At 43.1% G+C, this 14107-nt stretch overlaps 2 protein-coding genes across 2 annotated transcripts; both read right to left on the bottom strand.

Annotated features, from left to right (window-relative positions):
• Positions 1 to 1354: 1354 nt before the first annotated feature.
• Positions 1355 to 6248, bottom strand: LOC137829204 (uncharacterized). The gene is made up of 4 exons (XM_068636000.1): positions 5768 to 6248; positions 2254 to 5342; positions 1618 to 1815; positions 1355 to 1420 (listed from the first exon to the last, which is right to left on the bottom strand). Exons 1-4 carry the CDS (start codon positions 6246 to 6248, stop codon positions 1355 to 1357), a joined length of 3834 nt encoding a protein of 1277 aa, XP_068492101.1.
• Positions 6249 to 9938: 3690 nt separating this feature from the next.
• LOC137828098 (putative F-box protein PP2-B12) lies at positions 9939 to 12728 on the bottom strand. The gene is made up of 3 exons (XM_068634521.1): positions 12375 to 12728; positions 12171 to 12289; positions 9939 to 10574 (listed from the first exon to the last, which is right to left on the bottom strand). The coding sequence occupies exons 1-3, from the start codon at positions 12627 to 12629 to the stop codon at positions 10154 to 10156; spliced, it is 795 nt and encodes a 264-aa protein (XP_068490622.1). The 5' UTR covers positions 12630 to 12728; the 3' UTR covers positions 9939 to 10153.
• Between the last annotated feature and the right edge of the window lie 1379 nt (positions 12729 to 14107).

The raw sequence follows: 14107 nt of genomic DNA, 5'->3' as shown, positions 1-14107 counted from the left end.
TTAGGTAGTGCGTGTCTCTCCCTCTTATTCTTTCTTCTTTAAGGCGTGAGGCACACCCTTGATGGTCCACGCTTCTACGCTTCTTCTTCTCAATCTCCGAATTTCTTTTTCCCTCTGAACTTGTGAAATCTTCAACCTGCTTCTCACTTACCTTTCCTGGGCCCGAAGCAATCGTAGCCGAAGGCAGTACTGATTTTCTCATCGCTTTAGGATAAAAAGGGGAGTCTCTTCTTTTTGGCCTCGACATCGCTCAAGGGCGAGGAGGGCTTATCTGTTCTTCTGTGGTCTCGACATCGCTCGAAGGCGCGGAGGACTTATTCTACCTGTGTTGGGTGTCTACGCTCGAGGAGAGACCTGCTCTGGGTGTCCTCAGCGTGTCTAAATACTTTGGGACAAAAGTCGCGCTCTGGTGCCCACGCCCATGGGGAGGTCTAAACAATAGTACCGTATCGTCCATGGAGTGTCTAAAAACACCAAGGTGTAACGTTCTAAACATTAGACGCTGGGGCTAGCTGTTCCTACTTGAGGAGGAGGCGTCCCGAACGAATCCCTTAACCCCTGATCAAGGACTAGGCACCTAGATTTTAGCTTGTATCTATCGCCTGATACCGGGGCCAGCTATTCATACCTGAGGAGGGGGCATCCCGAAGGAATCCCTTAACCCCTACTCAAGGACTAAGCGCCCGGGTTTGTAACTTATGTCTAACATCTGACATCGGGGCCAACTGTTCATACCTGAGGAGGGGGTGTCCCGAAGGAATCCCTAAACCCCTGATCAAGGACTAGGCTCCCGAATTTTAGCTTGTATCTATCGCCTGATACCGGGGCCAGCTATTCATACCTGAGGAGGGGGCGTCCCGAAGGAATCCCTTAACCCCTACTCAAGGACTAAGCGTCCGGGTTTATAACTTATGTCTAACATCCGACATCGGGGCCAGCTGTTCATACCTGAGGAGGGGGTGTCCCGAAGGAATCCCTTAACCCCTGATCAGGGACTAGGCTCCCGGATTTTAACTTATACTGACATCTGGCACCGGGGCTAGTTTTTCATACTTGAGGAGGGGGTGTCCCGAAGGAATCCCTTAACCCCTGATCAAGAACTAGGCTCCAGGATTTTAATTTATACTAGACATACTTGTTATCTTGCTCTGAGCTTGGCTTCTGCTTGATTATCTGGTGGCGACGCCTTATGCTAGCGACGCCCTGTTCTAGTAACACCTTATCCTGGCGACGACTGGTTCTGGCGACGCCTCATTTTGGCGACGCGTTGTCTTTGTCTTTGTTTCTTTAACCTTTGATCTTACATTCGAATGAGAGAAAAACTAGAGCAAAAATATTTTAACTTTTCCTTTCTTTATTTGGGTGACCTCGTTAAAAAACCCCCGGGAGGGAAAAAGAGTGTCCCGTTTACAAACTTCCACTGAAACAACATCAACTAAAATAAAATTTTAAATTTGCTGCATTCCAACTACGTGGGATGGGCCCCCCTTCTAAAGTCTCTAGTTTATACGAACCATTCCATTTGGCTTTGGTCACTCTGAACGGTCCGGTCCACTTGGGAGACAATTTATTTTCGAGCTCGTAAGGGTGAGCCTTCCTCATGACCAAATCACTAACCTGGAATTGTCGCAGCTTCACCTTGGAGCTATATTGCCGCTCCACTCTTCTCTTCACTGCTTCTGCCTTGATTTTCGCCTCTTCTCTGGCTTCATCTATTAGGTCCAAGTTCACCCTCCTTTCCTCGTTGGATTTTTCTGCTATGAAGCCTAGGAAGCGGGGCGAGCTCTCGTGGATTTCCACCGGGATCATGGTGTCCTATCCATACACTAAGCTGAAAGGTGTCTCCATGGTGGAGGATTGAGGCGTGGTGTGGTAAGCCCATACGATCCTTGGCACCTCTTCAGCCCACGCCCCTTTAGCCTTCTCTAACCTGCGCTTCAAACCTCTCAACAAAACTCTGTTTGCTGACTCGACCTGCCCATTCGTCTGAAGGTGTTCGACTAACACAAACACCTGTTTGATTCCTACTTCCGTGCATAGCTTCCCTAATTGTTGGCTTGCGAACTGGGTGTCGTTGTCTGAAATAAGACCCCTTGGTACCCCGAAACGACACACGATGTTCTTCCAAACAAAGTGTTGTACCTTGTGCGCAGTGATCTGTGCTACTGGTTCGGCCTCTATCCACTTGGTGAAGTATTCGATGGCAACGATCAAGTACTTCATCTGTCTTATCGCCAATGGGAATGGACCTACGATGTCAATCCCCCAAGTATGGAAAGGCCATGGGCTGTATATGGATCTCAGTTCCTCTAGCGGCGCATTGTGCCAATCAGCGTGCATCTGACACTGCTTGTAGCGCTGGGCGTATCCCACGCAATCCTCTCTTACTGGTGGCCAGAAAAACCCTGCACGTATCACCTTGGACGCCAAGGACCTTCCTCCCACGTGACTCCCACAAATACCTTCGTGAAGCTCGGCCATTATCCTAGTGCACTCGTCACCGCTTACGCACGTCAAGATAGGGTGCGTAAACCCATGCCTGAACAATATCCCATCCACTAAGGTGTACCTGGCGGCATTCCTCTTGATCTTCTTGCCCACCTCTGGCTCCACTGGGAGGATTCCATCCGCTAGGTATCGCCTGTACGGGGTCATCCAAGTGTCGCCCTCCTCCAAAGTGCATACCTGCACGCCCCTTTCTCCATCTGGCGAGGCTGCGTAAGTACAGATGCAGGGTTCCCTCGCCGTGTCTTGACTCAGGGATCGATGGTTACGTGGGTTTCCTCTTGCTGTATTGACATGAAGAATGTCTACCCTGTTGTCTGCAACAAACATTCGCGTCGTTTTGAGGGTCTCTTGGATGACAATCCTCTGTCTTTCCCCCTTGCCTGAGCTGGCCAGCTTGGCAAGCAGGTCAGCTCTGGCATTCTGCTCCCTGGGGAAGTGCACCATCTCAAACGCAGTGAAGGCTCTCTTCAACATCTCAACATACCTTAAGTACGCGACCATCTGTGGATCCTTCGCTTGATATTCTCCCGTTACTTGCCCTGTGACTAATTGTGAGTCACTCTTTGCCAAGAGGCTCTGAGCACCCATTTCTTTAGCCAAGAGCATCCCAACAATTAATGCTTCGTACTCCGCCTGGTTGTTGCTAGCCTTAAAAGCGAAGCGTAAAGCCTGCTCGATCAATACTCCATTGGGCCCTTCTAAGATAATTCCAGCCCCACTCCCTTGTTGGTTGGAAGAGCCATCCACCGAGAGCGTCCACTGTGCCCCTACTTCCACTTCTTGAGAGTCTCCTCCTAGTGAGAGTTCTGCCACGAAGTCGGCATAGACTTGCCCTTTGATGGACCCCCTGGGCTCGTATTGGATATCGAACTCTGACAACTCAACCGCCCAGCGAACCATCCTCCCCACTACATCTGGCTTTTGGAGCACCTTCTGGATGGGGAGATTTGTCATTACCACCACTGTGAAACTATGGAAATAATGGCGGAGCCTTCGTGCCAAGAATACTACTGCTAGCGCTGCCTTCTCTAGTGATTGGTATCTCAATTCTGGGCCTTGCAAGGCCTTGCTCACGAAGTAAATGGGTTTCTGTACCTGGTTTTGTTCCTGGACCAACACAGAGCTAATGGCCCACTCAGTCACCGCAAAGTACAAGCGGAGGGGGACGCCTACTTGTGGCTTGCAGAGCACAGGTGGCGTCGCCAAGTACTCTTTCAACTTAAGAAACGATGCTTCACACTCGTCTGTCCACGCGAAACGACTATTCCTTTTGAGGCATTGGAAGTAAGGGTGGCCCTTCTCCCCTCCAGCTGATACGAATCTCGATAACGCTGCCATTCGCCCTGTCAATTGTTGTACTTCTTTTACTGAGGTTGGGCTCCTCATGGCGATGATGGCTGCACACTTGTCAGGGTTTGCCTCAATCCCCCTCTCTGTGAGTATGAACCCTAAGAACTTTCCTGCCTCCACGCCGAAGGCGCACTTTTCTGGGTTTAACTTGAGGTGGTACTTTGATATGGTAGTGAACAACTCTTCTAGATCAGCTGCGTGCCGCCTTCTCTCGTGCAAATTTACCACCATGTCGTCCACATAGGCCTGTACGTTTCTTCCCAGCATAGGTGCGAGGACCTTGTCCATCAGCCTCTGGTAGGTGGCGCCTGCATTTTTCAAACCGAACGGCATCACCTTATAGCAGTAGCTGCATGTCTCCGTCATGAACGTCATTTTGTTCTCGTCCCTGGGATGCATCTTGATCTGATTGTAGCCCGAGAACGCATCCAAGAAACTCAGCATCTTGCAGCCCGAGGCGCTGTCCACTAATGCGTCGATGTTAGGCAGCGGATACGAATCCTTTAGGCACAACTTGTTCAGATCTGTGAAGTCAACGCACATCCTCCATTTCCCGTTTGCCTTTTTTACCAGAACCACATTGGCTAGCCACTCAAGGTATTGTATTTCCCTGATGTGCCCAGCGCTGAGCAACTTTTGTGTTTCCTCCTTCACGACGAGGCATCGCTCTTCGTTGAACTTCCTCCTTCCCTGTCTCCCAGGGCGAACCTTTGCATCCATGGTGAGATGGTGGCACAAAAAATCTGGGTCTATCCCTGGCATATCCGCCGCAGTCCACGCAAAAGCATTGAGGTAGCGTGAGATTACTGCAGCTACCTCTTCTTGTTCTTCTCGGCTCAACAAGCGTCCTAATTTGAACACCTTACCCCCTATTTGTCTTTCTACTGTGTTATCTTCTGGTCGGGGTCGCTCATTTTGTATATTCTCTGTAAGAGGCTCGTTCGTGGAGTCCTCTTCCATAGGCGTCCCCCAAACGGGTGCATCAAGCATCGCCTCCTCTGGCTCTCCTTCTGTGGGCGAGGCCTCTCCGTGTACTCCTTCCCTTGTCGAGGCATCGCCGTTTCTTCCTCCTGTAGGCGCTTCTCCTATAGGCGTCGCCCCTGAGGTAGCTTCGACCGGCGTGGGATTCGCGGGCGTCGCCTCTTCCAACGGTTCTAACTCCCTTTGCGAATTTGGAATGAATGATTGTTCAATCACCATGACCACGCCCCTCTTTGTCTTCAGACTATTTTCATAGCACTTACGGGCTTCTTCCTGATCCGACTTGACCACAATCACCTTACCACTAAGATCTGGTAACTTCATCTTCATGTGGCGCGTGGAGGACACCGCCCTCAATCTGTTCAAAGCCGGTCTGCCTAGCAAAATGTTGTAGGCTGAGTTGGCGTTGACCACTAAGTACCGAATGTTCTCGGTGCATGATGATGCTCCATCAGTGAACGTTGTCCTCAGCTCCAAGTAGCCTCGTACCTCTACTGGATTATCTGCAAACCCGTACAAACATCCAGTATAGGGTTTCAAAAGGTCGGGGGACAACTGTAGTTTGTTGAAAGTGGATCAAAACATTACATCTGCGGAACTCCCCTGGTCGACGAGCACCCTATGCACCCTCCTTCCTGCCGTGAGTACTGAAATGACCACTGGGTCATTGTCGTGTGGGACCACGTCCCGTAGGTCGGCCCTTGTGAAAACTGGATCTGACTCCCATGGGTCGTCTGGAAATTCTTCTGCAATTGTATTCACTGACCTCACATATTTCTTCCATTGAGAGCAGTGGGCCCTCCTCCAGAAAAACCGCCAGAGATGGTGTGCACTTCTCCGTGAGTTGGGACTTCATGTGCTTGACCTTCCTCTGGCATCGCCGGGACTGTGGTCGTGGTGGACCTCGCGAGATAATCTTTCAAGAAACCATTCTTCACAAGCTCGTCCAACTGATAGCCCAGTGTCAAGCAGTTGTTGATATGGTGCCCAAACGCCTCGTGAAATTCGCACCATGATTCCTTGTGAGGCCCCAGAATTTTGTCAGACTTCACTGGTGGCCTCAACCTGTCAGCTATGTTGGGCACAACGATGAGGTCTTTGAGTTCCACCACAAAGTTGTGCCTTAGTGGCCTACTCCCCTCTCTCCTCCCTTCGGCTCGACCCTTGGGAGGGGCTCTCCTTGTCTCGTAAGTGCGTTTCCTGTCCGAGCTCCTTCTCTCTGTGGCAGCTTCATGGACCCTAGCAGACTGTGTGCGTATCTGCGGCCTTGGTCCCGCGGGTGCAGCAATCGTGCACTTCTCATACGCCTCGCCCTCCGAGGCAATATGCTCTACCGCTCGACGCCTCACTTCAGCAAAAGTTCTGGGGCGACTACGGTTGAGCGACTTGCTAAAAGATTCAGGGCACATCCCCTTTCCTGAATGCGTACACGATCATGGGCTCTTCTGTGGTACCTACCTTTACGACCTGTGCTCCGAAGCGACTTATGTATTCCTTCAGGGTCTCCCCTTGGAATTGTTTCACATCGAAAAGGTCGTACGAGACTGGGGCTGGGGCCCTGTTGGCCAAATACTGCTCTCGAAATAGTCGTGAGAGTTGTGCGAAGGACGTCATGTGACCCTTTGGGAGGCTGATGAACCAATCCAGGGCCATCCCAGTCAAAGTGCTCATAAAGAGCTTTCATTTTACGGCATCAGAGCCGCCGACCAACATCATTTGTGTGTGGAATGCCGTGAGGTGCGCCTCGGGATCTTCCATCCCTGTGAAGCTTACTTTGGGCCTTGTGAATGTGTTGGAGATTACTGTCTCTAAGATCGCCCGTGAGAACGGTGTTGTGAATTCCCTATGTGGGCGCCAAATGTTCCCACCGGTTGACCAGGATCGTCTTTGCGCGTGGCTTGTCCTTGCGAGCTAGGGCACCTTCGTCTTGCTCCGTCTATGAGTACCTGAAAGAAGTGAACAAAGGGGCGCCCTCGCGGCCGTTTGCACTCCGACGATCAAGTCAGCTTGCGAGAAACATCAAAGGGGACACACCCTTGAGAGGTGGTCGAAAAAACTGTTCTGAATCACTAAAACTGTGTCACTAGAATTGTGTCGCCCTAATTGCCTTGTGCCCACTGTGAGTGCGCCGCGAAGACAACTAGGGTTTTCTCTGTGTATCTGTGTGTATTAGGTTAAAAATCTGATCCCCTTTCAAATGCTCCCAAGGTCCCTTTTTATACCCTTCTCATCTTTTAAGCGCATCAAAGCGCATTGAAAGCGTATAAAAACATTCCTTGGAACATTCGAATCTTAACTGAATTAACGCGTACCTTGGAAAACTTTCACTGAAACCTTTAATGAGCACGTGTGCCTTGCCACGTGTCCTTCTGACTTGACCGTTTATTCTGTGCAGAGGGTCCCACAGCGCCGCAACCCAACTTAGGGTTATTCCCTCGTGTGAGCCCTCTTTCTTGCGAAGTGCTTTTGGCACGTGGGTTGACTTTCTGGGGATCAACTCATGCGCCCCAATCATTAGCTGCTTGCCCTGGGGGTGGGTCCACCTTTCCCTCGTACCATGCACGTGGTTCTCCCCTAGTTATGGCCCTCTCATGGGCCGTATCTGTTCCAGGGTCTCCCTATGGTGGCAGGGGTACTTCACGAGTCAGGATATCCCCTTCTGGTGGTAGACTTATGGCCTTGAAGCCACCTTTCTCTTCTCCTTACTGTTGTTCTATATGGTCGAGGCTCGAGGCCTATCGGGCGATGTCTTTGCTCGGCGATGTTTCTCTTTAGGCGAGGCCCCTCTTGGGCGACGCCTCTCTTTGGCAACGCCTTTCTTGGGCGATGCCTCAGCGAGGCAATGACTCGAGCGGCCAACCTGTTGACTTCTTGTCCTCGGGTCCCTTGAGGGATCCCACCATGCGTTGACCCTGACCTTTGGTCAACGCCCGGGGACGGGACAGTACATAAATTTTTCAAAATCACTGTCCAACTACCGTATATTTTGGCGCCAGGATGCACTCTTTTTTTGTTTTATTTATCATTTTTTCTCTATTTTGTCTTTTCATCTGATTCTTTTTTTCTTGATTTTCTAACACATCAAACTGTATTAATCCAGATTTTCAGAATTTTTCTCCAATGTATTTAAAATTAATAACAAAAAACAGCCAGTACAGAATTTGAAAAACAGAGTAGTCCTAATTCGGGAATTTAAAAACAGAATAAGAAACTTCAAAAACACAATGGAGTAGATGTATATGAATTTGTATGGATCTAACATACAAATATGAACTCAAACTAAAAATAAAAATGCACCAAAGGATCAACAAACACAGAATTATAAATCTGGACTCAAATCAAATCAAGAAACCAAAATTATCAACAAAATCAACACTACATGGATTTGATGACAAATTAGGAGAAACATGACTTGACAAAACACAATTGGATTCAAAAATCAAAATGACTCAAATGAACACAATATAAACCAATTAAAATTGCAATAAAGACTCAAATAAACCAAAAACAAAACAATAACACAAACTTTATGGAATCCTAAACAAAATTGCACAAGGATTGCTCAAGAACAATTGAACAAGATGCACTGGTTGGAATTTCCAAACAGCACACCAATTCAAAACGAAAATTAAAAAACAGCAAGACAATATGGAAGTGATGAACAACAAGGAATCCAGAATCAAACAGAGAAATTAAAATGAAAAGAAGAAGGCACACTTAGCTCTTGAAGAACCATAGCTCATGATACCAAATGATGGATTTGTGTCTCCTTTCTTGCGGTTTTTGTTGATGAATGCGGAAGCTCCAGGGATTGATGGTGGAACAAGGCTCTCCTAGGAGTGATGTTAGCCTTGGAGGTTCATGAGAAGTATGATTTGAGAGAGGTGTGGCCTACTCTTCTTGGAGGTGCAATTTCGGAAGATTAAAAGCCTAATTCCCAAGAGGTTTAGGCAAAGAGTGAGAATGGCTCAAATTTGGCAGCATTTCACTAATGAATTAATCTTGTGAAAACATGAGGTAGGCTCCTCCTTTTATAGCCAAGGAGGACTGAAAATGAATAGCCAAATTAGAAGGAAATTCAAACCTAATGAAATGCAAATTGGCGCCTAATGGAAGCACACATGGCAAGCGTGACAAGGTGTGTCTCATGTGATGCTTTTAGGCCTAAAGTGACCGGCCTTAGTTAGATTAGGAGTTTCTAGAAACCCTAATCTAACTTAGGTTGGTTTTTAGGAGCCAAAATTCACCCTAATTACAAGTTAAACAATTTTACAAAAGAAAATTCCTATGCTTACTTTGACAAGAATTAAAAAGCTATTCCACACTAGAGTTTATTATATGTAAAAGGTGTCCTCTTGATCCCTCTTTGATCATGACTCTAGTGGTTACCTCAAAGTGACATTTTGGTGACCTCTCAAAGGATTAGTGTTGGGCCTCTTCCATCACAACAATAATGTGATAAATAAATAATTTCGAATATATAAATTCAACATGCATGTGTATTCTAGTGATCCTAAGTATATATTATTATTGATTAAAAGAGGTGTGAATGTGATGTGACAAATAATAACTATAACTTTTTAGGTGTAATTAACTAGGAATAACAAAAAAATATACTCGTGACATGTAGTTTAATTACCTATATTTCTTGATGGGATGCATATAAATATCATAGTATCCAACTTTCATTTAGCTATAATGATTAGTGAATTTTATTTGGATATATTTAAAAGGATAAAATAAATCATAATAAAGTTATTGATGAAAGAAATATTAACCATTAAAAAGTTATTTAAAATTTAATTTTATATATTATTCAAACTGTAAAATTGAAGTTGTTAACTTGTTCAAATTTGGTTTACTAATACTTTATTATACATATTTATTTAATTATACTTCAAAATTAATTTTTATCAGAGTCTATATTTTAAATAAATTTTTAAATCTTGTTGGTTATGTTGGTTAATATGTGTTTGTAAATCTTGTTATTATTGTGTATTACGAAATTTTTGAATGTGTTTATCCTTTGTGTTGTATGTGGACATGAAGCAACAAATGATATGATAAATGAGAAAACTCCGCATGAATAAGTTGATGCATTATAGGAACATGTATAATATTATTTTTTATTTTTTTTTGTTCAGGTAAGAGGAACTGAATTATTTAAGTTGGAAGTACATGTTTGGTACGAAAATACATCATAGTTCAAAGGTTGATGCTTAAAATATGCAAGCAGCATTCTGCCATCCCCGAAGCAAGACCTATGCATATATTATATAGTTCCGGTTTAGATTACACAGTAAATTCCGGTTGCTTAATTCTCATACTTTGGCCTAACCTCTATTCCTTCAACAAAGAGGCCAGACTTCCATTGACCATTCTTTACCTCCATCACACTCATCTGCACTTCATCTTCTAAGCCAATATTGGATAATTCTCCCATCTCAATCTCCAACCATCCATCACTTCTTACAATGGGACGCTGCAACCCTGCTGCAACTCCTCTCTCGTTTGGTGATCCTTCGATTGGATCCAAACACACATTTTTGCTACTACCATGGTCACCATCGAAATTAACTGATAACTCCACACAGATGTTTTCAAAACCACGGGCATTGATCATCTTGAAAACAAAATAAGCAGCATACTGAGTATCCGGGGACAAGGTAAGAGTTTTTAACACCCCACGAATTTCAAGCCAACACACGGCTCTGAGTTTAGCAACTTCCAGGAACCTGTTCAAAAGTTTACGAAGAAATTATAAGGATAGGAATAATTAGCGACAATCAAGTGTCAGAACAAAAGAAAGCATCCATAATCAGTATAGTAGCCATTGAAACAAGAAACTTACAAATGTTATTCATTGATTCATAATTATACAGGTGTAGATACATTACTGTGACCTTAAAAAACACTAAATCTTCCTTCTTCATTTTTGTATGGGAATTCAGGAATGAGCATTAGAATTCCCAAAAGCACTTTCCGAACTTTTATCCATACATATGCTAAGTTAGCAAACTGATGGTGGCTACAAACATGAACCAATATGAGACCATACATTTCCCTCAAAATGTCAGGTAATGCCTATTATCATCTTATCAGAGGATTTAGAATTAGAAGCATTTGGATAGCTCTTATTATTACAATAACTAAGGGATAGAGTTGAAGAAATGAATAAATTATGCTGGAAATAAAATAACCAACTTAATTTACTTTCCACAGCTGCCAAGGACTTATAATTAGCCTATGCAGATGAATTGATGACAGCTGACATTAGATTGCTTCTTTGTTTTCCAAGAGACAAGCCAATTCCTAAGAAAATGAAGAGAAACTAACTGACTAGCTTGCCTAGGATTAGGATCCCTGTTTACCCAAGAGACTTAAAGACTTGAAAGTCAAGACAAAACACAATAAACTTTGTAGGTTCTGCAGGTGTCCACACGTGTGGACTATTCAGCAACTGCTTAGACCTGCAAGTGTAAGCACCAAGTGGCAGAAAATAGGAGATCCTAACCAGAAGTACCTATAAAATATCTGAGCACACAATGATGAACTGCATCTGCATCTAAGTGAGTATTTATAACCGATTTCGGGTCTAGAAATTGCCAAGTCTGATAATAATCAACCATATTTGAAACGAATTATCACACACAGTTGAACACCTTCACAGTTATTGAATTTCAAATTTTAGTCCATTAAGGTTACAGGAACAATTCTTATCTGACGAGGGAAATAGTATCACAAAAAAACTCATGTTTTTGTTTTACTCATACCAACAATGAGTTAAACAGCTCCAAACGAGACCAGGTGCTACTAAAGTTAAAGTGAGACGGTCCAAAGTGGTGGATTACACAGTGGGTAGCATCACAAATTGTCCAGAACTTACCTTTCTTTCAGCAATTTTTTCTTTCAGCAATTTTTCATATTAATTAATACATGTATAGTGACTATCATCTCTGTTATTACTCCACTTACTGGTAACTACGAAAATAATGAAGGCTCCCAAAATCCCTTGATTCTGAGGAGATCACAACTAATTATGTAACACTACAAATTGAAGGTGGTAAACCAACTTCTCTCACCGCTGTAGTAGAGATGATTAATTTCCCCCACCCTCTTTATTCTCTATATAAGCTTATAGGTAAGATGATACTCGTTGCGGTGCGGTGATCTCATTAGAGACAAAAATTCAATTTCCCCAATCAAAACATTGTCGTTTTGAGTCCAAGCACTCAAAAGTTGAAGATCAGCATAGATACAATATTCATAAAAATGCAGATACACTAACTACGATCTAAGAACAACTAGAATCAAAAAGCGAAAGAGTTGACCTGGAATCGGGGTGCGTTAACCACTTCCAATACTGGTCAGTGCCTCCCCAAATGATGGTGAGAGCTCTGGCAGCAAGCATGTAACACTTCTTCCCACTCTTTTTCTCCAATTGAAAGCTCTGCATTCCAGAGGTTGGACAGTTAACTGACATACCAAAGGAAGAGAGAAGGTTTGAAGAGATGCGAAAGATGCAGGGGATTTACCTTCTTACCCTCGTCAAGGATGACAGGGTGATCTGATAGGGCGAGGTAAAGGGCCTTCTTGGAGGGATAGTTGGGAAGCAAACATTGGGAAATGATGGAATGGTAATCGGAAGGAAGAAAACGTTCCCACACAGCGTCGGAATCTGCAGCGGAATGGAAAAGCTTGGAAACCATAGAGAGCCGGCACGCATCGATGGGTGTGGTGCGAGAGAGAATGTCAGCAATACAGCCTTCTGGTAAACCCTCAAACTCCATTTCTGTTCGCACTTCTCACACCACACTCACCTATATTTATATTCAATTTATTTGAAATTCTTATTTTTTATCACTTTCATTCTACAAGTCTATTTGCATGTTTAAAAAGAATATATTTTAACAATTATACATTAAAAAAAACAATTTACAATTCTGATTTGATAATTTAATTTTAAAATTAATCTTTTTAAATAAAAGTTTTTGAAGTATCATCATTGTTCTCGGGTCGCTTGGAGAACTATTGAGAGGATGCGTATTTTCCTTCAATCGTGTTGCTCTTCAACCTCATCCACTCGCAGCCTTCTTACAAACACCACACCGAATGAAAGTATCTGCAAAAGACACTCTGACGCTTAAGTTAACAAAATATTCTTCATTTAACTGTCAAAGTATTATAAATAGTGACGTACCTACCTGGTTTCTAGAAATCTGTGTTATTTATATTGCTATCATGGATCTTACCTTCTCAGGCCAGATTAAAGAGTTGAATCGTGATTAGGATTGCATTACCTAACTCTTAAATTATAGGTTAGTCTTATTGATCTTACTTGAGCATAAATGAATTCATGATATCGACCTTATAGATATAGGCGGTATGGACTCGGTCAACCCCATGACCGAGTCTAGACGTGTTATTGTCGGTATCAGTACAATCATTAAATATAATATAAAAATAAATTGATTTGTATTAAATAATATAAGAAATTATTATAGTAACAGAATTTTGGTTGTTAAACATGTAAAAAAAATGTTAAATGTAAGATAATCAAGATTTCTTACTTTATTATTTTTATATTTAATAATTAATGTTCGTACATACACGGTTATTACATAATATTCTTATATTTTTAGTTATTCAATTTTCGTACATATACACGGTTGTTACAGGGATATAGAAATGTGTCAAAACTTCATTTTCCATACAAATATCTAAATCTACGCGTGGTGACCGTATTCACTCCACGTCATACTTAGCATTCATTATGTTTCTTTTTTCTTTTACCGGTTTCGATCAGTTCCTTATCGTCTAAGGAACAATTTTGTCCTTCATCTATCTTTCCATCCTTCTTTAAGTAATAAATTAAAAATATTAGTTGAAGTTTTAATGATTTTTTTTTATTATATTCAGTACTTAAATTTAAATTTTGTATACTTTAAAGTTGAGTAGGTGTTTCTTAATTTTGTTTTCAACGGAATGACTTAAATGACTTTTATTATTTCATTAAAAAGGAGTTCCAAAATAAAGTCAATATGTTTTTCAATTCATTAACAGATATTATGTAGACAACGTGCTGATCAAATAAAAAATGTAGACAACGTCAACCACCATTATTGTTTTCTAACGCTTTGTTTTGGATGGAAGTGTGGGTGTGAAAATGAAAGAAAAGAGGAGAAAAATAAAATAAAAAATAAGATTGTTTGAACAGAGAAAAAGTGATAAGAAAGTAAGTGAAAAATATGTAGTAGATTTGATTCAT

Source organism: Phaseolus vulgaris, chromosome 7, assembly GCF_000499845.2.
Source record: "Phaseolus vulgaris cultivar G19833 chromosome 7, P. vulgaris v2.0, whole genome shotgun sequence".
In the NCBI taxonomy this organism is placed as follows: Eukaryota; Viridiplantae; Streptophyta; class Magnoliopsida; order Fabales; family Fabaceae; genus Phaseolus; species Phaseolus vulgaris.
This window is presented reverse-complemented; position numbering and strand designations above follow the sequence as displayed.

Excerpts from the sequence above, each read along its gene's own strand:
- LOC137829204 (XM_068636000.1), bottom strand. The coding sequence starts at position 6,248 with ATGTGCCCTGAATCTTTTAGCAAGTCGCTCAACCGTAGTCGCCCCAGA. Across the intron at positions 5,343-5,767 it reads GGACGAGCTTGTGAAGAATG|ATAATCCAGTAGAGGTACGA; the intron begins GTTTCTTGAAAG and ends ACGGGTTTGCAG. Across the intron at positions 1,816-2,253 it reads ATACTTGGGGGATTGACATC|GACACCATGATCCCGGTGGA; the intron begins GTAGGTCCATTC and ends GTGTATGGATAG.
- LOC137828098 (XM_068634521.1), bottom strand. The coding sequence starts at position 12,629 with ATGGAGTTTGAGGGTTTACCAGAAGGCTGTATTGCTGACATTCTCTCT. Across the intron at positions 12,290-12,374 it reads TCCTTGACGAGGGTAAGAAG|AGCTTTCAATTGGAGAAAAA; the intron begins GTAAATCCCCTG and ends TCTGGAATGCAG. Across the intron at positions 10,575-12,170 it reads TTAACGCACCCCGATTCCAG|GTTCCTGGAAGTTGCTAAAC; the intron begins GTCAACTCTTTC and ends ACTTTTGAACAG.